This window comes from Aptenodytes patagonicus, chromosome 4 (assembly GCF_965638725.1).
Source record: "Aptenodytes patagonicus chromosome 4, bAptPat1.pri.cur, whole genome shotgun sequence".
Classification (NCBI taxonomy): Eukaryota; Metazoa; Chordata; class Aves; order Sphenisciformes; family Spheniscidae; genus Aptenodytes; species Aptenodytes patagonicus.
Genome location: NC_134952.1, coordinates 12,105,257 through 12,130,467, shown reverse-complemented (window position 1 = coordinate 12,130,467; position 25,211 = coordinate 12,105,257). Strand labels below are relative to the sequence as shown.

At 40.9% G+C, this 25,211-nt stretch overlaps 1 protein-coding gene across 9 annotated transcripts in view; it reads right to left on the bottom strand.

Moving 5' to 3' along the window:
* ABLIM2 (actin binding LIM protein family member 2) overlaps positions 1-25,211 on the bottom strand; it is a 154,355-nt gene that overhangs the window by 51,141 nt on the left and 78,003 nt on the right. For 8 of the 9 annotated variants that reach the window (XM_076335874.1, XM_076335877.1, XM_076335879.1 and 5 more), the window contains exons 7-9: positions 9,248-9,335; positions 5,896-5,954; positions 2,081-2,158 (exon numbers count right to left, since the gene is read on the bottom strand). In XM_076335874.1, coding sequence (XP_076191989.1) covers positions 2,081-2,158; positions 5,896-5,954; positions 9,248-9,335 — 225 coding nt within the window. Of the gene's footprint in view, positions 1-2,080; positions 2,159-5,895; positions 5,955-9,247; positions 9,336-19,597; positions 19,912-25,211 lie in introns of those variants that run through there. The other variant, XM_076335883.1, reaches the window with a different exon arrangement.

Here is a 25,211-nt window from a genome sequence, read left to right as displayed (position 1 = left end):
ATTCATGGTTCCTAAGCTTTAACCGTTTTCTCTAAATTCTCTTTTGTCTAACACAGTACTTCACAGAGCTCACCAGTTGTTAAGGTACAGTTTCATTATTGGTTTTAATGATCCAAATCAATGCTACTGCTGAAAGTGGCTGTCCTGTGTGCACCTTCCCACTCTGCTCTGCCTTCTACATTAGCATTAGAGACATGCAGACGGCTGAGTCTTTTTTCCCCTCTTCGGTTGGCTGGAGTTTTTTCCTGGGTTATTTTTCATTTGAATCTGGTCTCAAATCTGACTGATCATACCTCTGTGTACCCACTAGTACTAGCACCAAAGAGGAGATGGGAAGACATGGCTGGAGAGGGACAGGGCCACATGTGAGTGGGACCTTCCTTTCAGTGGCAGCATGAATTTAGGTTTGGTAAAACCAATCACGAAAACACCCAAGACAAATCTTGAGCATCTCTCTATGTCATAACACTTCCGTAATAGAAAACAGATGCAAAAGATAGTTAAAGAATCATTTTGATAATATAGAAGTCCAATAACATGTTTTTAATTCTTTTTATTTTGCTGTTTGTGAAAGCCAAAACAGGATTTAATCAATCTCACAGCTTGGACAATTAAGCAGTCAGAGATGAGACAGATATACCAAGAACTTGCACACCTCTGGGGAATCTTTTTTCCTAACTGACTCATATTTGCTGAAGAACTTTATTCTTTCACAGTCCCAGCTGCCTCTAAAGTATATTACAGTAACAAACGTTAGAGTTGTGTGCTGATTTAATGATACCCTTTGAAAAAAACAGAAAAAGAGAATGGAGGTTTGTCCTTGACTTTTAACAGCCTGTGAAGCATATTTAAAGCTGTAATCACAAACATCAAGAAAAACAGTACCATCCAACAGTTAGATAAATGTCACTAAAAACATATAAATCTTAGAAGAATGCTCATGCTTATAAAAACAATGAAGTGGTGCATGGCTGGAGAGATAGAGACCATCTGGCCAAAGAAAGCGCTTACACGGTAAGAGGCTCCTAGCACAATGAATTGCCTTCATAGCAGTTGAGGCAATGACATTTTTTCACTGGGATGGAGAACTCAGAAACACCAATGAGCATTTAGATAACGGGAAGTTCCTCCACTTCTAGTTTAATCTTTCTCAAATGAAGGGTATATTGCATTCAAAATAATTTTTACTTGAAGAAAAAAGACAAGTTTGGCTCCAAGGCACTCTTGCTTGTCTCTGTAGTAGATAAAAGCCTTTAATCTTTGTATAATAACCTCTCCAGCAGTCAATCGCATCTCCAGCAATTTCCTCTGCATATGGTCCTATCCGATGAGAATGACCTGCCTACCTGAGGGACACTTGGACAGAACAAAGAATAGCCCTGGGAATACTGAAGCTCTCCAAGAGATGTTTGCATGGAACATGCCACACTTGTGGATATTTTTTACCTATTGGTGGTAGCCTTGAGAATTTGGCCATGAACATTAGCTACAGCAATTATGACAAGCAAGGTACACCTGGTACTGAAAAAATACTCAGCATAAGCTTTTATCATACTTTTTATTTTAAATTCTCTCTATGACCTTTCCAGAGCTACCACTTCTTAGACCATAAACACATCAAAGGTCCTCTGAGGTTAGGGACTGGCATTTGTCAAGGCCCGAGTCCTGCAATCACACACGAGTGTTTTTATAAGCAATCAGATGCAGGCTCAAGAGCTCGATTTAGACAAGTTGTGTTCAAATCTAGGCTTGTAATCTACCTGTGGGCTGTACTGTTTACTTAAACTTTTCTTTTTAGAAAGCACTGTGCTATTTTGCATGCTTTGGTATAAGCCAGCTCCAGTGGTAATGTAAGTGCTATAAATACACCACAAAAAATAACAGGAAACTGCCAGAATTCTGTAATGGTAAATGCAGTATTCAAACATTTTAAACGGGAGAAAGTAAATTCCGTTTTAGAGGAATCACCAACTGCACTGGTTTAGAGACACTAGCTTTCCACACAATGTGCTATAAACTGTAGGAGGAAGCATGGGGTTTTCCCCATCCCCCAGAACGAATTTCACCATGAAATACTCACATAGATCACACGGCTTGGGGAACCTGATGTACTTGAAGCAGGTACAGAAATAATACTCTCAGATGAAGTCCTCGTTTCCTATGGCAGAAAAAGAGAAGTGAAACAGATAAAAATAGAGGAGAGGGAGAGAAAATCTAACTGTTACTTCAAAAAGAGTGTGCAAGACATTTCATTTAATTTAACCTTTACCACTCAAAAATGGCATATTACAGTGAGCTCAAAACATATAGGCATGCCAAAGAGTTAAAAATAAAAGAACACTTTAGTCAATCAAATTGACCTTTGGAAATGCGAAAATGATTTACATATGACTTTCTTTTCCACTCCCTTCAGAATGAAATGGCCTGGAGCACTTCTGGGCTGCCAGGACAGCCTTTGGGCACTGTCAGGGACAGGTCAAATTACAGCAGCTCTGAGTCTGGGATCACAAGACGATATGGTGGCAGCATTTTTACTCTAAGGTTATACCATCAAGCCAATCTACATTGCTTCTGGAACGTGTCACACTACCATGCCATTCACTCCTAGCAAACAGCACGACATCCTGCAGAGCATCCTGAATCAGACACCCAGTAGGTTAGCTTTCCCCTCTCCGATTGTAACACTACCAGATTAATTTTAATACTCAACTAGTTTTGCTCTGTTTTCAGTCATTCTGGCATTCACAGTGACAGAACTTTATTGCTTTCTTTTTGGTAGATTCCTTTATGATGAAAAATATAATTGCTTTTAAATAACAAAGGGTTGTGAGACATAATGATATTAACCATGAGCAAACAGACCTGACATTCATAATTGAAGTTTAAACAAATCTTACTATGAAATCAATAGTTTTATGCCCTTCTTTACCCAGATATGTTAATTCATCATAAAATACTCTTTCCAATCTATGGTAAAATCTGTCCCTGACTGCAAAAAGTACGTATTTTTCCACGCACTCTGAATGATTGCCATTTACTGTCTCACCGAAGGCTGGCACTTCTCAACTGGAGATTACAACTGTTCAGACCCTTAAAAGGCTTTTAGCATTATTAAGCTGTCAGGTCAAGGAAGCATCTTTCCTACTACTCCAGTCTTTGCTTGAAAGATTTACTAGCTTTTAGAAGCAATATGTGAATATATCTATACTGTACTGTGTTAGCAGAGCAAACAAACTCAATGATCACAACTATCCTTCCACAGACCTTCTTTAGCCTAAATAGTCCCATGGACTTCTCTGAGACAGTATGTGGAGATACTTGTCCGTATAAAAAAGACTCAGTTTAATTGTTTTGGCATGTCTGACTAGGATTTAAGAATTTTCTCCCTCTCATTTTCAGTTGTCTCACACTGAGGCTCTGGACAAGCTCAGAAGGTCCAAGGGGACAAGGCAAACACTGGCATGGAAATAGAGTATTCTCTGAGAAATACTTGTGGCTGCCGTTGAGATTCAACATGGACAGTGTAAGCGCATTGATCTTCTGCATAGTTAAAGCATACTGCATAATAAATTCCTGGAGTTTTTTCAGGGGCTTTCCTCAAGTTAGAGGTGCCATCTTGTTTTTAAGAAGAACTACAATTCATTAAAATTTCTAACTTTTGCAACCAAAGTGTAGAGTCTCATCTTTCTAAGGTACTTCTGCAGATTGCTTCCGTGCTTCCTTACGCTATTCAGTTACTCCCACAAATTGTCCCATTTCTCCTCCTGGTGATTAAAACCTGCTCATTCCACATCTCATGCATGCTCTTTATTCTCTGCACGATCCATTACCCCTTTTAGCATCCCCAGTCCACACGTGCTGCACATAATCTCCTAGCTTTTGCAATAAAAACTCACACCTCAGTTGATTCCATTGCTTCTGTTCAGTTCTTTTCTCCATACTACACATTTTTATTCTCCCTCCACCTATGCCTTTTTCCTTAACGCCTTTTGATAATCCTTATTCTTTCTCTTGCTACTTTGATTTCTTCTGTCTTTTCCAGCTTCATCCCTTCTGCTTACAATCTCACCCTCCCATCAGTCTTCTTTTTGCTGTCACTCTCTTTCACAACTTCTTTTTCCTTTCCACTCCATCTCCAAAGTTTTGGAGTGTGCTGCCACTTACTCCTTCTGCCTTTGTCACCTACTTTAATTACATGCTCTGCATATATCTATATAAATATATAGAAAGATAACTTTTAAAAACAACAAACTGCAAAGGTTGACCAGAAAATTTCTCAACCAGTATATCCCATTCCCAACTTTACAAGTGATGTTGAGAAGTCCATTACTACTCTCTTTGAAACAGCATCCTTTCTTCTTGGTCTGTTTTTTCAATAATGAGCATAAAGACCAAAAGAAGAGGAAAAACCCAAAGAAAAGGAAAAATGACTAGACTTGGAAAAATTCTTTGAGCTCCATTCTGGGTTTTTTCCCTACTCAGGCAGAACTCCCACTGACTTTCAGATACAGATGTCTTCCTCTCTGCTGGGGAAGGGGCAGACTCCCAGCACTCAGGAGAGATGTGTTATAAATGAGTCAGCCTTTACACAGTACCTTGCCTTTGTGAGGAAAAGGCAGCCAGTAGGAACCCAGTATAACCTCCTCTGCTATCTTTCTTTGAAGGAAGGGGAAAAAAAAAGCCCCAAACCCTAAGACATTTTCAATAAATGACATGGGGTTTTAGCCTTGCAATTTCAGTTACTCAGCCAGAATAAAATCCTTAGGAAGCCTGATATACTGCTTAATAGTATTAAGCTGAATCAGAAGCACTTACTGAAGTAAAGTATTTTGACAATTTTAAATACACATGTATTAAACAATACAGTTTATACTGAAACACTACTTATTTGATATTCAGAACTCTCCATGAAGAATACCAGAGCAATTGCTTCCCGAACACATCGGTACAAAAAATACAGCCAAGATCCTTCAGGGTAAAGCCCAAACCAATTTTTTTTCAAAACTGTAATTTAGTCAAAGTTGCACTTGCTAACACACCAGATTTGTAAACACGCTTTTTATAGCTGCTGCCTGCTGTTCTGACTTGTCCCATGTGCCTTGCATCCAAGGCTTGATGGATCAAAGCAGAGCTTTGACGAACAAGGATACCAGGGTACAAGGATACCACTTGGAGCATTAGAGAACAGCAGAACTGAAAAACCCCATACTTGGCCTCCGCATTAAATGAGATAGATGCCTCTCATTCCACCACTTCAGAGAGATCATTTCCCCAGCTACAGATTAATTCTTCATTTCCTAGGGGCAGCTTATTCATCTGCTAACCCTGTAATTATTGAAGTTGCCAGAACTCCCCCCTTTTTCCCCTTGCACACAGACAGATGCACAAATCATCCAACTTAAGGAGGTACTTAAAGCCAGAGATTAAATTAAGTTGGGGCTGGCTTGCCAACATTTAACAAACAAATAATAAAAAAGAAATTCCAAGGAGAGATTTTTTTTGTAAAAACAAATAAAGTGAAAGTCCTCTGATCTTTTAAGTGCAGAGCCACATAAAAAGAGAAGAGGTAGTGCACTGATCACATCATAATCGGACAGAAGTTAAAAATTAACTTTTTTTTTCTTATTCATATTTTCACATTTTTCCTTATTCAGCTTATACATTTAACTCTTAGGTCAGCATTCTTCTGAAGCTGTAGCTTTAATCACTAAGGAAAAGCAGAATATTTATAGTACATTATTACCTTACATTAACCTACTAGATTTCTGTCATTTAAAATTTAAAATTACAGTAGTGAAAAAATTCCAAATCCTTCCCTCCATGCCCACTGCAAAAAAAGGCATAGAGAATAATATGACAATGGAATAACACTGGGTAAAAATAAGGTATTTTTACCTTGTTTTTTTCTTCAGCCTTTGCAGCCTGTCTACAAACTGGATGCCAAATGGATGTACCTGGAAAGTAAATTTAAAGTTCTGCGTAATTCAGTTCCCCAATAAGACCCTTAAAAGGTTTAAAATAAGAACCTTTTTAAACCTTCCTATAAGGTTTTATACGACACAGCACACTGACTGATTCCACTGCAGTCACTATTTCATGGATACTTTCAAAGCTAAAACTGACAATTTCTCAGCATCATTGAGCCTGATCACATACATATTAAAGACTAGGCACACTTCAGAAAGCTATATGGACTTCAATATGTGAGATCAACATCAAAACCTGAGTCCTAAGAAGTGTGATATGGGATCTCTGGAGCTCGTCCAGCCCAATCTCCTGCTCAGAACAGGTCCCATTACAGCAGGCAGCTCAGGGCTGTGCCCAGTTGGGTTCTGCATATCTCCAAGGGTGGAGAACCTACAGCATCTCTGGGCAACCTGTTCCACTCTCACTGTAAATATTTTTTTCCTTATATGTAGTCAGAATTTCCTGTACTCTTATTATGCGTATTCTTGTAATAGTCTGGCCCCGGTCATACTAAGTAGCGCACTGTGATGGGATGGAATAGCATTGTGGCATTTAACACTAGCTGAAGATTCAGTCTTTCTTTCCGAATTACTCACTGTACTGATCTTGCACTTCCTATATGTTTGTCTCTCATAAGTCAAATACTAAAGAACTGCATAAATTCAGGGGAATATCCATCCTAGAGGAAGCAGAAAATACAGAAGGAACCAATTCTCTACTGCATGTAAGTACTGAAGAGAGGATTATGAACTCCAGAGATGTAAGTAACTGTAAGTGTGAGAAACAAACTTAATAGTTTTGCATCAGTCACAAAGGAAAAAAAAAAAACTTTTAAAAAGTTGAACACAATGTTCAATATTCAGTGTTCAATGGAAGTGGAACGTGTGTAACTATATAAAATAAAAGAATTATTTGTAAATTTTAATAGTAAAAAGGAACCTTTACGTTTATGCCAGTCTGAGCTTGGACAAGCCACAAGCTAAAGCTCCACACAGTTAAATAATGCGAGTGCACTGCAGCTTCTGCCTGGCTAAATGGGAAGTTGAGAACTTTTGTGTTATAAATATTTAATGTTTATACTGGGTGGAGAGCACCAAGAAGATTTATTGGAAATGCTTTGTTTTCACAGCAGTTTGATAGTTTTCTAACCAGTGGATTTTGGAAACAAGAAACAAAGTCTATTTCCCAGAAGACAGATGGAGATCATTAGAATTTATTTCACAAAAATAACCCAGATGAACACAGACTCTAGCAGTAAAAGACTATCTATAAGTACAGACCGGATAAATTATGTTTATTAAGTTACTTAAGTTTTTTGGGACTGAACCACCAAGAAACATCTTTATAGCACCTTTAAATTCAATGCTAATTTATATTCCAATTTTAAGTGGGTCTGAGCTTGCCCACTGAAAGCATTTGTCCCAACTGCTGCATAAGTTGATGTAAATCTTCCCAATGGTTTTAGTAAGTATTTAGATCAACTTTTTTTGAATTACTCCTATCTGTGGTCAAGCAAAACTGGCCGGGCAACTTTTTCACACAGAAGAAAAAGAGTCCTTTCACCCAAAAGTCATCTGCTAGATGACCACTGACGACTCAATTTGTGCTAAGGAACATGCAACACATGAACTTGCAACAAGTTCCTAAAGGAACTTTACAGGACTTTATTAAGAGGCTGAAGAACAAGTTATAAAATGCTGGGGTCTGACATTTTTTGTTATCTAACACATCAGGTCAGGCAGTCCAAATACCTAATCGCAGATCTTTCATGAAGTTAACACCAGTTTCTAATGGAAACTGCTCTTCGTATGAAGACAGAAAGTGTATGATTGTAAGCTGGCATGAATGTTTCATGCATCAGAAAATAAAGTGAGTAAGATGGGTCCAAATTAGCAGGACCTGAGCATACTTTGTGAGTATTTGAACTAAAAATCAGCACAAAACCTAACAAATATCCACCCTCATAACAAACCGAACTTAAAAAGAAGATTCACTTGCAACCCAGTTTCAGAGGGTTTGAAATCTAGAAACAAATTTGTAGTTTGATATCTTTTTTTAAGGCATTGATTTCCCAGGGGATTTTACTACTGCTAAGCTACTTTGCAATTGGAAGAACCACAGCATTTTCTGGCTCCTGAGGGAGAATCCATGAGGACAGACAAGGATCGTTATGTCCTTTAATGAACTAGTTCTTGTTGCAAACCAAAGTGACAATAAAATTGTAATTTTGAATAACATACTGAATTATAATTAGATCTTACTGAGACCACTGTTGTGTTTTAAATAAAGTCTAACTGTTCCAGCTTAATGAAAGATTTCAAAGTACGCTTCTAGAAAACTGTGGCCAATTGCAAAGTTGTAATACAGATCTGGGCAAGCATGTGATTTTAGGATAATACACCAGCCTTGCAGTTCCCACGTCCTACTGAGTTTCTCTTCTGTTTTCCTTTGAAAAGATACTGACAGTCAAAGACATAAGCAAAAGCCTTCATTTTCTCTGGTGTCTGACCCTGTATTTAACTGTGTAGACATTGTTTTCTTTGATCAGTTTAGCACAGCTAAAAGTTGCTACATATGAAAAACAGATTTTAGCTCATATCTATGTTAAATAACTTTTTTTCCCCATTGAATAAATTATTATGCAAGTTGTTCTCTATTACCACTGAAATTCCCTGACAAGAAAGACTGAATTTCTCCCTGCATAGCTTTCTCCTAAGCGACGCAAGCTTATGGCTGCATAAAGTATAGGCATATTGCCTGGCAAGGGCTTCAGCTCCATGGCATCCTCTTCTCCAGCCTCTGAGGGCAGTTAGGTCTGACTGAGGGGAATTCAGGTAAGGGCCTTTGGATTTTCTCCTCATACCCAAATGAGAACTGGACTTAGGACTGCTTTAGGGAACCTGCTGTCCCGTATGTGGGTTAACTTTCATCTGAACCATTTATCACTGCAGAAAAATTCACATTTTTCTAGTAAATGGAAAATTTTATCATCTTCATTGTCAAGTACTTCCATCTGCAGGAAATAACTGCTACCACTCATCCTTTCTGTGATTCACACTTGCTGTTGGATTTGAACTTAGAGAGAAGTAACAGTAAGAAGCAACAAGGGTTTGGTTTTGCTTTTCTTTAGCCTACACATTGCATTCTTCACTTTCTTTGGTAGTTATGAAGTGAGAATATGTGCAAAACATCTCAGCCATGCTAGCAGGTATGGGCAAGAGGTATGCTGCCGAGTGCAACTGGTTTGGTTTTGGGGTTTTGTTTGTTTGTTTGTTTTTACCTTGAAGATACATTTCTTCTCCTTCTGCAAACATCTGACTGCACCTGACACATCGTGCACACGTTGGGTGATAATGTTTTTCTCCTGCCTGTTTGGGAAAAAAGGTACAGATGATTAAGTATACTGATCAATTTAGCAGCTTCACTATGAGTTTTTCTTTCATCCTCTAGAATATGACTAATTAGAATAAACTAGTTAATGCCAATTAGCTCAACAATCTCCTACAACCACAATGCTTATTTTTGATTACAGACAATTCATGATTTAAAATGTAATTATGGTCTCGCCTACACAAAAAAAAGTTAATGTGCAATAGTTAAGTCTCTGAATTTACAGAATGGAAACAGTTCTATACAGTGAACACATTTGCCCTGTAGACAACCATACTGTGCACCAAGTGCAAGGTAGCTTAGGACTCACCTGCAGAAGGAAGTTGGGAGATCATAACCTTGAGCATACATTTGCAATTCACTGTACGTTCTTCATGATCCCACTGAACATATACTCTTAATGCACAGCAAGAACTGTCATCTTCAAGGAATGTTTGCATCTGCTTTGAAAATGGCTTGCAAGTAACGGGTACTAAAAGGTTTCCATGAGGAATGTGTGTGGCGTGCCTATAGGACTGTAAGTTCAGAGCTGCCGCTTTTGGGTACTGTGCACTAAATCCCTCACGTAGACAAGCCAGGAGCTTTGCCAATTGTTCTGAGACTAATCCTCGTAATTTAATACCACCATTTTCACTGATTGGAATGAGAATAGGACTGAGCCCTAAATTTGCTCATCACAGCTTAGTAACTCATCAATTTTCATAAATTTAAATTTCCAGTTACCTTATAACCCCATTAATCTAAACTTTCACCATTGACCTCAGTGTGTTTTTCAAGAGGAGACACCTACCTGCTAAAAGGAGCAAGGGCTTGTCTATGTCAGAACATCAATGTGTAACACAGATAAGGGTAAAGTTAACCTCAAATGACTATCAGAAAAGAAAGCCAAGATTCTTGGATCAAGGGATTTATGTAGGACTCAATTTTGGTAGCTTGGCCAAAATTCAATTCTATGGCCGACTGTGGGCAAACTTGTTAGCTCTGGTTCCCACAGGCAAGGACAGCAGCACCACAAGGCAATGTTAGCTTGAGCCAGTGACAAAAATAGCATTCAGGGAGTTGTGCTCCTCTGAGTGAACGACACAGGCCAGCCCCTCCAAACTGCACCCCTACCCCACCTTTCAGATGACATTCACGAAACAGAGTTCAAGAGCCCAAAGCCGGCTCTTGTGCATGCTCCCAGCACTCCTCACTCTTCAAAACCCCACAGAATTGAAAGCCAAATTTTGGCATCTCCTTCCTCCTCTCTGACCCCACACTCTTCTGTGATAAGACATAATGGCCCATGGTGTAAGTGGCTTAAGGTCAATGCCACCTCCATTATGAACAAAAGCCAGGAGAACCAAGTAACTCTAAAGCTTACAGCTAAGTTAAACTAAGTTTAAGTTAAAGTTAAGCTAAGTCTGACTTCACCAGAAGCTCTCCTGGAGCTAAAAACAAGTAAATTTTGGTCCATGTACAATGTATCATAACCTGTTTATCTGGAAAAGGTTGAAAGGGCGTTGCGTGTACCTTTAAGAAATTACTATCAAGTATTGCCCCACTGTCTTCAGCATGTAAATATGCTCTCACAGCACTGCACTGTAAATCCCCCTTCTCTTAATCTAGAAATTTAACACTGTTACTACAGGGATGACTTGTCTTACTCTTTTTCATTGACTGAATGTCGAAGCCTTCAGAGGTATTTACACTAAAGATCATAATCTGTGTCTGGGGACTATTTTGCCATTCATAATACCAAATACAGGAGTGCGATAAATTTAGGTTAAAGAATCTTTGGTTTTACTTCATCAGTGTTAACTTCGTTCACCCCTGAAAACCTGTTGCTGTATTTTAAATCAGCAATAAAGAAGAGCAATGCATCTCATGAGAATTGCCATTTTGAAAACAGCTTTGTTCCAGTTCACTCTTCTTTTTACGGTGTCATTTGTGCGGACTGCTGGGTGATTTCTGCAACTTTAGACATGGAAGATGGTCACCACCGCCTGTGTTGACACCTTAAAGTATAAGACCGTGAAGTATCAGTACTGGTTTTAAACCTAAGGTTTAAAATTGCTTGACAGAGTGCAGGTGTTTAAACACAGAAGGTTATTTAACTATCAGGAGATAAACTTAAATTTGGAGTATCAAGCTGAAAAGAAATATAATTTCCCTTGGAAGATTTGTACTTCACAAGCATTACTAATGCAATGCATAGCCTCAATAATTCAATTGATTTAGCACAGCTGATACAATTCCCAGGCTAACACGCTCTAGGGGAATTCAATTACTCCTTTGCTAAAATAAACTGTCAGAACACATTCTCAGATAACCTGGATGCATCACAGAATAAAATCTATTTCCCTAAATTTAACAGCACAACCAAATACATCACTTTAATTCACTCTGTAGAATAAGTAATATCAACTAGCTGTAGAATGGCACAGAGGCCTCTTTTTATAACTTAGATACAATTATAACAGAAAAATCAGGGGGCAAAGGTGTAGTGATCCTTTTGTTGATGCTCACACCAGCATAACTCCAATGGATTTTGCATAATTACCTCTGAATTAAAATGGGATATACTGAAACTCATCATATAACTCTAAGTGCTGACAGTCTTCTTTGTTCCCCCTTTTTAAATCTTTTTTTATGATGTCCCTCTTCTAACCAAAGCACAGAAGACAAGACACGGCAGACTCTTCGTCACTTCAAGTATTTAAAACCATCTTTCTAAATGAAGAGGTGATAGCTGAATCTGAGGCTAGGGACTTGATGCAGAAATTAACTAACAATATTCCCTGATATGTTTATGCAGTTAGCGTGATTAGATACCATAAATGATATTCAGACCTGGGTGTGTTGGGTCTAAATTCCATCCGCAGGTCCTGAAGGAACTGGCAGATGAAGTTGCTAAGCAACTACCCATCGTATTTGAGAAGTTGTAGCAGTCCGGTGAAGTTCCCACTGACTGGAAAAGGGGAAACATAACCCCCATTTTTAAAAAGGGAAAAAAGGAAGACACGGGGAATGACACGCCAGTCAGTCTCATGTCTGTGCCTGGGAAGATCATGGAACAGATCCTCCTGGAAGCTATGCTAAGGCACATGGAGGACAGGGAGGGGATTCGAGACAGCCAGCATGGCTTCACCAAGGGCAAGTCCTGCCTGACCAACCTAGTGGCCTTCTATGATGGAGTGACTACATCAGTGGACATGGGAAGGGCTACAGATGTCGTCTATCTGGACCTCTGTAAGGCCTTTGACACAGTCCCCCACAACATCCTTCTCTCTAAACGGGAGAGGTATGGATTTGATGGGTGGACTGTCCGGTGGGTGAGGAATTGGTGAGATGGTCGCATCCAGAGGGTAGCGGTCAACGGCTCAATGTCCAGATGGAGACTGGTGACGGGTGGCGTCCCGCAGGGGTCCGTATAGGGACCCGTACTGTTTAATATCTTCATCAATGACCTAGACAGTGGGATCGAGTGCACCCTCAGCAAGTTTGCAGGTGACACCAAGCTGAGTGGTGTGGTCGACATGCCAGAGGGATGGGATGCCATCCAGAGGGACCTGGGCAAGCTCGAGAAGTGGGCCTGTGTGAACCTCATGAGGTTTAACAAGGCCAAGTGCAAGGTCCTGCACCTGGGTCGGGGCAACCCCCAGTATCAATCCAGGCTGGGGGATGAAGGGATTGAGAGCAGCCCTGCCGAGAAGGACTTGGGGGTACTGGTGGATGAAAAGCTGGACATGAGCCAGCAATGTGCACTCACAGCCCAGAAGGCCAATCGTATCCTGGGCTGCATCAGAAGAAGCATGGCCAGCAGGTCGAGGGAGGTGATTCTGCCCCTCTCCTCTGCTCTGGTGAGACCCCACCTGCAGTACTGCGTCCAGCTCTGGAGCCCTCAGCATAAGAAAGACACGGACCTGTTGGAGCAGGTCCAGAAGAGGGTCACAAAAATGATCAGGGGGATGGAACACCTCTCCTGTGAAGAAAGGCTGAGAGAGTTGAGGTTGTTCAGCCTAGAGAAGAGAAGGCTTTGGGGAGACCTGATTGCAGCCTATCAGTACTTAAAGGGGGCTTATAAGAAAGATGGGGGCAAACTTTTTAGCAGGGCCTGTTGCAACAGGACAAGGGGGAATGTCTTGAAACTAAAGGGGGGTAGATATAGACGAGATAGAAGGAAGAAGTTTTTTATGCTGAGGGTGGTGAAATGCTGGAAGAGGTTGCCCAGAGAGGTGGTGGATGCCCCATGCCTGGAAACCTTCAAGGTCAGGTTGGACGGGGCTCTGAGCAACCTGATGTAGTTGAAGATGTCCCTGCCCATGGCAGGGGGGTTGAACTAGATGACCTTCAGAGGTCCCTTCCAACCCAAACTATTCTATGATTCTATGAATGCAACTATAACCCCACTTGGGTACATGCCAAGGAGGCTTTCATCAATGCCCCTTTCTTCTCTCTCTTCAGACTATTTCAGAGGCTTCATCTCATAGATGAACAATTGGTTCCAGCACAACCCAGAAATTTTATAAGCTTAGGGCAGCAACTGTTTTATGTTTTCAGTTTAGTTGTAATGATGGCCTCATTATTTTTCTTTTCTTGGTTATATTGATGTGAGGGAATTTAATGCAGCAAACAAATTCCTAACCATATGGTTACTTTTTCTTTGCACAGTTTGAAAGCTTAGTTTGACAGATTGTTGTCAGTGTTTAATAAAATATCAACACACACATAGCACAGAAGAAGCGACATTCATCTCAGAGATCTCTTATGGTTTAAGTGGTAGATTGTAAGAAACCTCCTCGATATCCTACATTTGCTTCAAGACTGCACCAGGTCTTTGTGCCCAGGCATCTAGATGTGAAGATAGTATTATTATGAAGATCAATTTAAAGATTAATTCTCAACTGAGATTTCCTTAAACCTGAATAGCAAAGTATGTCCTTAGGAACACAGTATACTACCAACAGTTTAATTTCTCTTCAAGTGACTACACCAGCTTTCCACAATCACCGAGTCAAAGTCTTGGTGTGTAATTTAAAGGTAGAGTCAAAACAGTCCTTAACACTCTGAGACAAGGTATTGTGAATTATTTAATTCTCTTTAGATATGAGGGACCGCTTTGAATGGTAAATCTCCTCCATGCAGCAGGCAGAGCCTTCTGGGGTGTGTCAACGTGAGGAAAGTTCTCCCAGCAGAGCCAACGACCTCCCCACACTCCCTGCCCTAAGCATGGGGGGCACTGCAGTGTTGCTACCTGTCCCACAGCACATCAACAAGTAAACACATGCTTCACTTAAAACAGGACCAGAAAGCTCTGCAACAAAGCACATACAACCACCTTTTCTCATTTCTCATAGCTTCAGGGCTTGAACTAGATAAAAGAAGAATGAACATGATGCAACAAATGTGAATCACATCATTTAAAGCACAATTTGAAGACAGTAAGGGGTGTTATCCTAAAGTCTGCAGAGCAGTATGAATACCAGGCCTGGGAAACATGCAAGGCTAGCAAAACCGGAGTAATTCATACCAGAAGGAATAACCTTAACTCGTTAAGGTTGAGTTTTAAATTAGCTGTCATCACTCAGGAAAAAGATACTACGTTATTGCAGACAGCTCAGCAAAAAACCTCTGCTCATTCTCTGGCTATGGCTGCAATAACTGATGAAGTGGTAGAATATACAAAAGATGTTATGTATAATAATTGTAACTCTATCACAATGACATTGCTTGTCTGGCCTCTCATGCCGTTGCTAGGAGTGTGATTGATGTCATTTTTTACTGCAGTTGATGAGCAACAACTGCTTATGGATTGACACATGAGGGATTGAACCAGAGAGGCCTAGAACCCAAAATACAAGCTGAGTCCTGGAAAGAAGACTCAAGATTTCTGACGATTCTCTCAACAGTGAAGTCTAAGACTGAAGTCTATCTCAACACATTACTCACTTAGTAAAGTAGCTAGTAAATCATAGAATAGTTTGGGTTGGAAGGGACCTCTAAAGGTCATCTAGACCAACCCCCCTGCCATGGGCAGGGACATCTTCAACTACATCAGGTTGCTCAGAGCCCCGTCCAACCTGACCTTGAAGGTTTCCAGGCATGGGGCATCCACCACCTCTCTGGGCAACCTCTTCCAGCATTTCACCACCCTCAGCATAAAAAATGTCTTCCTTCTATCTAGTCTATATCTACGCCCCTTTAGTTTCAAGACATTCCCCCTTGTCCTGTTGCAACAGGCCCTGCTAAAAAGTTTGCCCCCATCTTTCTTATAAGCCCCCTTTAAGTACTGATAGGCTGCAATCAGGTCTCCCCAAAGCCTTCTCTTCTCTAGGCTGAACAACCCCAACTCTCTCAGCCTTTCTTCACAGGAGAGGTGTTCCATCCCCCTGATCATTTTTGTGACCCTCTTCTGGACCTGCTCCAACAGGTCCGTGTCTTTCTTATGCTGAGGGCTCCAGAGCTGGACGCAGTACTCCAGGTGGGGTCTCACCAGAGCAGAGGAGAGGGGCAGAATCACCTCCCTCGACCTGCTGGCCACGCTGCTTTTGATGCAGCCCAGGATACGATTGGCTTTCTGGGCTGTGAGTGCACATTGCTGGCTCATGTCCAGCTTTTCATCCACCAGTACCCCCAAGTCCTTCTCGGCAGGGCTGCTCTCAATCCCTTCATCCCCCAGCCTGGATTGATACTGGGGGTTGCCCCGACCCAGGTGCAGGACCTTGCACTTGGCCTTGTTAAACCTCATGAGGTTCACACAGGCCCACTTCTCGAGCTTGCCCAGGTCCCTCTGGATGGCATCCCATCCCTCTGGCATGTCGACCACACCACTCAGCTTGGTGTCACCTGCAAACTTGCTGAGGGTGCACTCGATCCCACTGTCCATGTCATTGATGAAGATATTAAACAGTACGGGTCCCTATACGGACCCCTGCGGGACGCCACCCATCACCAGTCTCCATCTGGACATTGAGCCGTTGACCGCTACCCTCTGGATGCGACCATCTCACCAATTCCTCACCCACCGGACAGTCCACCCATCAAATCCATAGCTCTCCCGTTTAGAGAGAAGGATGTTGTGGGGTACTATGTCAAAGAGAGTGATGATATTCAGAAAATCAGATAACCTTTGCTGCTTGGAGTAGAAGACTGTGCTCAGTTACCGGCTTTAAGTGTAACCACATAAAACCCCCATTCACATTTATAGCTAAGCCAAAGTTTTGCATATGCTACAGAAGAACTTGATGATTGTTGTATACAATACTGATTAAGTTAGTAAACAGCTGTCATGTCATCTACTGGGTATGAAGGGACAGGCAACATTATCAAGACAGAGGTATATGGCAAAATATCTATTGCTTATGTTATACAATCGTGCCGAGGAGAGAAAAGTGTGAGAGCCAGGAGACAAAGGGAGAATTATGTGGAGGAAAACTCTTACTAATCCTCTTAGTCACAGTGGACCTGACTCACCACTGAGTCACTTCAGCAGTGTGCCAGGGCAAATGAACCGTTTTCAACGGGGTTTACACCAGTGTAAATGTAGTGTAATGTTTTGAATCAATCCTTCTCCTCATCTTCTCCTTACTGGATTCATTTATCATCCCACTAGATGCCAAGAAACAGTCATGTGAAATGTTCAATACATGCACCTGCAGCATTACTTACAGCTTTAGCTGTCTCACATGTACGGTTATTTCTTATTGTCTTGGTTCTGGCTCATCCCGCTGTACTTTGCAGAGCCCTGAGACTTCCCACCCACATTTGAGTCATTTTACTGCCTCCCACATACTCTTTATTCTTCCAGGTATAAAGTGCAGATCGAATATACCAACGGGGACATTTATTTCAGAACGATAGTAACTTATTATATACTGGACTCTCAGAAGGAGAAGTTTCTAATGCTTGCGGGAGAAATAAAAAAATAATTAAAAAACCCTAAAAGGAATAATTAAGAAAGACTAGAAAGAGAAATCAGCACTATTATAACTGTAATCTCATTCTGTGACATCTGCAAACAAGTTCTGACTCAGGAGCAAATTCAGCCCTGCCACAATCAGGCAAAAGCTGGAAAAGGCCCATAGTGCATTTTTTCTACAGAATTTGGTACCTGATCTTGTAAACCAAAATGGTCTGTCATGCTTAAAATCACTGATTTTGCACTCAGTTGCTTTTGTTATACAATGAGTGATCTGCCCCTTTTGTCTTTTTCTTCTCAGCTTTGCAAATTTTTCTTGCCACCCACTGAGACTGGAAGAGGCTTCTGTTTCCCGTTTGCTCAACAACCTCCTTCATTTCTTTTCCACTTTCCTCTCCCACTCCTTAAAACCCACTTATGGGCCACGACAAGCTGCAGCTGGCTCTCACTTCCGCCATCCCTTGATAGGGGAGGGGGAATGAAGAAGGAGAAAGATGACCTGCAGACATATTCCCCTTCCTTTTTGACTTTGCAGCTGTGGATTTAGCCCACCCATTTCAGATGGGAAGAACGAAGCTGCAACGAACACCAAACAGCCCTGGAGAGGCAGCATGATTTATCAGATGAAGCCAGCACAGCTCTTTTCACGCTGGTCGTGGTGATCTAGACTGCAAACATCTGAGGACAGAAGCTGTCTCTCATTCTGTGCCTGAATAAGAACTGATATTTTTGACCCCCGAATTTAGCTGGGACTGGAAATGCTGCTGTCATATGCAGAACTGACATTAATAGTCCTTCCTGGAAGTAGGAAGTTGCTACTTTCAGACTCATCCACACATTTCCAGTTCAAGGTACCATTCAGAAGTTCTTACTTTGGGGGGAAAAAAGAAATTTGAAGAAGCACAAAAATTGCTGAAGGTTGGCAGGATGAAAAATCTTAAAGATACAAGAAATGAGTCACATAGGCTGCTTTCCTGCTATTAGCAGACACACTGAGCTGTTGTCACAGGGGCCAGAGCATCCTGCAGATACTTCATCAACAAAGCCAATTGTCACTAAGTGCACTTCTGCTGCACCACTGTCATGGTTACAGGAGAGAGCTGGAGGGAGATGCTTGTGCTGTTGGCTGGATTGTGGGTAGGTACAGGGCACTACAGAGCAGTGGTCTGGACGACCGCTGCATGCCTGAGGCATGAGTCAGAAGACCACCAGAAATGAAAGAAATTGTGCAAAGTAATAGGATGAGGAACTGAAGACATCCAAACAGTGCGACGTCTCACATTGTCAAAATATTCCAATGCCGGCAAATAGTACTAGACAATAATGCATCACCACAGCAACACATTGCTTAGAAAGGCATTGTAACTGGCGTACTGTATGCTGTTTGTGTTTGAGGCTCAGAAGGTATCAAGGTGACTACTGGAATCACTGCTTTGATGCTTTAATTAATCAATTGACATAGTTTAAGATAGTTAACTGGTACTATGTTTTTGCATAGTGGGAAAAGGCAGTGGACGCCATTCACCTGTCTGCCAGGCTCAAGAGTCAAACTATGCACTAAAACTGTAAGACATACAAACCCATATAGGCACAAATGCACAGCAGCACTACCAGGAACTTTTTCCATATATACGAGAGAAATCCTCAACAGAAAAGCAAGCAAGCAACTGAAAAAATCCACAAAACCTGGAACAGTCATTCTTCCTTCTCTATCCACCAGTCTCCCTCAAATTCTGAACTTCTCTTTTGTGTTATTCAGAAATAGTTTGCAGAATCCCTTACTTTGGTGATAGCTTAAGCCTTTTGTTTACCAAATGCCACTCAGTGCTCGTCCTCAATAAATCTAAAAACTGATTTACAGGGTAAAAACTATGCAAACAGTTCCTTCAATATGTACATGTCAGCAATTGTGAGTTTTTAACAGTTCAGATAATAAATATGGATAGGTGTAGCTCTGTACCTCTTTCTGGAGAGAAGTGGTGGTTGAAAAAGGGAAAGGATGAGGGTGGGAGAAAGATAAGGTGAATGTATCTAAAACAATACAATTGGGCTACAGAAAAGGCTAAAAGCTAAGGTCAAAAACATCTGCATTGCTATTTATATGCTTGTTGATAGTATTTTTAATGATGCCTGTTTTAAAGCAGAAAGTCTAAGTCAACTGTCAATTAACACTCACCCAGCCAAGTCCAGATACTATGCGCTGATGATTAACCTGCCTTTGCAAACCAGCAGCCCCAGACAAATGCAAGTGGCACCAAAATAGAGACTGTTCTCAAGCTGCAAAATGCCTTGCATCTCTGCAAACACTATGCATTGAAAGCGCTAGTTAATGTTTCCTACCTTAGATGGCTTCCTTTTGCAAGAGCTAATGCTGATTTATTTAGATGTATCTTTTCCAACAGTTTTCCTTCTTCTCTTGTGATGGGAGAAAACTGGCGTAGAGAGCAGTTTCTAACTGAAGATTAGTACTGACACTTGGATCCTTTTGCTGCTCTGACAGCCTTCGCAAGGTTGCCCATGCTACTGGAAACCCTTCCTTCGTATAGACGGAGCTGCTTTTATTGCATGTTTCAGTATTAATGCCTATATTATAAGCTGCTCAAGTACCTTTCACACATCACTAGGTTTTGTTGTTAGCGAAACAGCAGGGTAACAGACATTTCAGAATGAACCATTCTTCCACACTGCAGGCAGAAATTTGTACACCCTGCTGTAAAGAATTAGTCTCGTCTCTCTGCTATACCGAGACTTTTGCAAAGGGAAAGGCAATTGATTTACAAAGTAGATGTGGCTGCAAACAAAAGCAGCTCAACCCTAGGGCAAAGCAAAAAGCAAACTACAAAAAAAATAAAAAAAAAAAGATTCATGTTTTAATTAATAAGTCACTGAGGTGTAAGTGGCATTTAATTGACACATAAATAATTGACATTTCTAGTCTCATTCCTGTCTAGTGCCTACTGCATTTGTTCCCTTATTTTAAGGTAACATACCGTTATGATTAATAGATTTAAAAAAAATATATTGATTATGCTTTTCTAGACATTTACACATACATGTAAACCAGAAAAATGTTAACCCTTTCTTCCCCCACATATACTGAGTGCCATGCTGCCATGTTAGGATGTCAGATACTGCAGTTGGACCCATCTTTATGTTTAGTAAGTCATACAGCCGTTTTCACCAGCACTTGCAGGACACATTTACACCACAGCCATGTAGCTGTAAGTCACGGGACAGCTGTAGACAGAAGTCTAGTCAAGTGCTGAAAATACCCCTCAGTGCTTACAGAAGCAGTTGGGTTGCATGTAAATAAGCCCCAAGAGACTTTTCTAAAAGCATAACTTCCAACATGCTACACTGTCAACTTTTATTCACATGAAATTCAAAACACCAGCCAGTAGCAGTGGAGATCCAGTTTGTTCATCAGCTACAGTTGTTTGTGGAGGCCTGCTAAGAGGCAACTAAGCCTGGCCATCACTGGGCTTCAGTTGCCTATCCAAGCAATCACACCTGATCCCCTCACAGCCTATACCGTGTTTGCCATGAAAACATCTCCAGGGGGTTATCTTTGGATATGAAGGCTTCCTCTAACAACCTAGGCTTCCTCTAACAACATCATTAGCTGAAACAGCAGGTGAAGAGAACAGCTCCCCCTGCCAAGTCATAGCTCGCTACAGGCTGTCAATGTTAATGAAGCCACAGAAAAAAACCACTCAGTGCGAGATATACCAAGGAAAGTACTTTCTTCAGAAACAGTGGGAAGGGTTACTATCACTGCACAAGGTAGTGGTGAGGCATCATCTGGAGCACAATGTCCATCCATGCTGACAGAAGGTGGTTCCAGCTGGGAATAGATGGTGAGAAGGTCCACCAGCATTACCAGAAGAGCCTGGAGCTGACTTTAGGAGCAGAGGAGAATTTGGCTCATTCAGTTTTGCAAAACAAAAGTTGGGAGGAACTAAGACTGTTCTCCATAAATCTTCCTTAGAGTTCATCAGTTAAAGGGGAGAAGATCGACAAAGCTAAAAATCAATCTATATCAGAAGAAATAATAACTATACAGAGACCACTTACAAATAGAGAGTTGGCTGGAACTGAGTTTCTAAATATCAAATGTTAAGGAAACCCAGGCCTGTTCCCCAGGAGGGGACCAGGAGGAGTCACTGGCTGTCACGCAGCTCCTCCACACGCCTCTACAGCCTTCCAAGCCTCTGCACAGCTTGTCGTGTGGGAAGGACCAGGAGGAAGGCAACCCTTCTCCGCCTCCTCTGAGCAAAACACAGCTAGAAGACTGATTAAAGATCAAAAAACAAATGGAAAGTGTTTTCTTAATTGAAAGGGGTTTGTATCAGGCTCTGAATTATCATGCGAAATATAGTATATTTTTAGAAAAAAGGCAATTACACTTATTTTGTCTATTTTTATGATATGCTCATTAGCACAAGTTGCAATTTTAATTAATAAATAACTACTTGTGATAGAAAAAGAGAGAAAAAATATTTTTAGTGCCAAATGCAGAGAAATAGATTGCAACACGAGAAAAGGGAAATGGCTGGTTATAAAAATCAACAGCTTGTTTTTTTTAAATGTGTTTATTTTCTGTCTTATTGCATGATTTTAGCTACTGCTGGATTGGGAACAGAGCTATAGCATAAGCACTAAAATAAACCCTTTTTCTCCCTAAAGGTTTTCAGTCGCACTGCATTTTAAGTCAATCTATAAAGTAAACTCCAGCCACCTCTTGCTCCCCATTTAAGATGGCAGGTTTATCAACATATATGGTCAGGGATGAAACATAGCGATTTCTAGGAGAGGACTGATGTTGCATTAAACAGTGCTCTGTATGCTTCAAGAGCAAAGCAAACCTTGCCCGTAAAAGCACTGGTGGGCAGGGTTTTTCTAAAAAGAACAGCAAAACTGTTGCCTTTAAAAGCAATAGAAGAATTTATGGTCTCCGTAAATTAGCTGCTCAGCCCCTTTTGTAGCTTTTCCAGTACAAGTTTCCTGGGAGACTGGGGGCAAGCCAAGGTGGACTGGGGGGGGAAGAAAGAAACAAGAAAGGAATTATAAACAGAGCTATCCTGTGTTTAAGCCCATTTACTACATGGAATGAATCTGGCCCTCAGAAAATGGACTGAAGGAAGAATTTAAGTAACTAAATCATCATTGTATTTGGCTGGCAACCTACAAAAACAGCCATATTTTTATAAGTTATCAGTAATTCACACTAGTTGACTCTCCCTTCCTCCTCTGCTGAATAAACACTTAAAATGAACAAGTGTTGGAAAGGGAGACAATATTAGAAAATCTGGGCACAGAGTAATTGTGGAAGCAGCTGTCGTCCTGATATTATCACAGAAATCAGAGATGGAAAAAATCCTATTAGGTCATATAGTCCCTCCCTTTGTCATTGCAGGACTGTTTCCTAACGTAGATTTTCCAGTGCCTTGTCCAATCTTGTTTTAATACGATCTAAGAGATAGCTTCCAGGAGCTCCCTTGGGAGACTATTCCTCTGCCTAATAAGTACTGCCGTCAAGATTTTCCCCACTTTAACAGCAATTTGCCCTATTATTTCTGTGTATCTCCAGATTATATTCAAGATGGTGAAAAGAAATACTGAAGTTTTAAAAAATGTTTCAGGATTCCAGACAATTCCACATAAAATACATCTCACAACAAAAAGCAGCCATGGCTTCTTTTTCTTTTTTCTGTCCTCTTGACCAGGAGATACACAGATGTACCAGCAAGCTGGCCGGTGACAAACACACACTGAGTTTGATACCAGACAGACAGAAGAATCAGCCCCAATTCCAAGCCTTTTGAACAAGTCTGCTGCAGAGAACAACAAATGACTTAACTGTGTTACCTACGGATACGGTCTCTGCATTCTTTCAAATCTGTTTGCTTAGGTCGTGACTTTTAGTCTAGCTTCCTAATGAAATGAGGTGTGCGTGCTACCTCCTCACCTTACTGCTCTCCACGATCAACACTGAAACTCAATGGCCATTTAAAGTCATCCCTTACAGAGGTCCAAAAGCTTATGGAAATCACAGGCTGATGACCATGGAAGAAGCCTCACACTGTGTGTCACCTCTTGACCATGTAAACAGGCAGTGGAAATGTAAAGAAAGCTCTTGAGATATTTCACGGGGAAACAGAGAGGATGGGAGCAGGTATTTTGGGATACGTCATGAGGAACAGGACCTATCGTGACTGCAGAATGCTAGGACATAGGACATTCACCCATATTCAAGCTTCATTAGTTTTGTTGCACACAAAACAACAAATCGTTTTATACAATCTTATGGAAAGAAGGTTATAGACCATAAAGTTTCCAGGTTGTTGTAACAAGCCCCCAGACATTAAATATCATTGTACCTGTTTCAAATCCATTGCCTGCTTCAGACCAACTTCATCCTATCTTTCCTATTTGACAGTGACACTATCTGACACTGCTTTGCTTTTACAGATCGTGGAAGTCCTTTCTCCTCATCTTTTTTTAAAAAAGGTTTCAGAATCTTGCATCAGTATTTTTTCCACAGTTAAATGCCACAGACTTCAATCAAAGTCACTCCCAGCCTGCACCAGTACCAAAGTAAGAAGAGAATCAGTGCTACAGCACTGTCATCGGAGCAACATTAGGGAAGGGGAGAGGAGGGGAGCACACATGCGCTAACCGAAAACATCACCTAGAACTACTATGACAGATGTCATCAGTCATGGTAAAATTCCTACAACAGTTTTAAAGAATTAACTTTTCTCAAGTTTGTTATTGGTCCCTCTATAATAAAAACAAGGAACTCTCCTCCTGTTCAGTACACTCTCACCAAGCAGTTAGAAAAAACAGATACAGTCACATGTGCCCCCAGGTCCCACAAATCCAACTCAGCACTGTTACTATGCAAACCTTCTTTTTAACTTTTTTTTCCTTTCATCATCCACAGAGACAGTAAGGACCCAGTTCTCAATCACATCACACCACATGTTACTGTTTAACCATATGGCAGGTAAAATATTACCAAATAAAAGGAGTATTTTTGTACAGATATTTCCAGGCAAGAACCAGGACAGAAAAACACAATATTGTGAAGCCAAGAGTCAGTAGAGAAATTAGAGCTTCTGTTCTTCTCCCATCTTAGTATTAATCACACCCTGTAACCTGCTATGGGTAAATGCACCCCAAATTTGCTATAGCTTTTACCATGACACTCTTCTCTCTGCATTCACCTCTCTCTCCTTTATCACATCAAATGTAAGTTAATTAGGTTCACCTCCAAAGCCCACCCCCTCTTACTACCTTTCATTCAGTGTCAAAGGCTGACACCTCTGAAAACATGTAGCAGCTTCCACTGGTCACCCCTTACATTTTTGAAGTTTTTTTAGTGTTTTCTTCTGTTTTGCCTCTCCCACTTGAGAGAGCCATCTGTAAATAGTGAGAAAGCTGTCTTTATACTCTTTCAAATCCCTTACTAGAAGTCTGTAAAAACATTTGATAATGGAAAAGCCTCCCATGCCTAACCCTAACACCATACCATGCCATCTCGTATGGACTCACTGTTTCCTTCCACTTGCTTCTCAGTCCCTTCCATAGCTATAATTGTCCACCATTCGGATAGTTAAGTCTTTGTACGACTCCTAGCAGATCTTTCTCTGGTGGAAGTCCTTTGGGACTTCTCCAGGCTTTCTTAACTGATGAAGAGAAAGGAGTGAATGAGAGACCTGGGGAACCTCTTCCTAACTCCAGTACTGCTAAGGCTTCACAAGATACAGGGAAAGGGCAGAACGAAAAAGTGGATAAATGATAACATTGATTGGATAACCACACACTTAGATCCAAGAATAAATTCTACTTAGAACAAAGGAATATATCCATTTCTGACCCTGGGTCAGTTATGTGGAAATCTCTTTTGCATAAAGTATCAACATTCACCTACACTAAACAACCTCCTTGC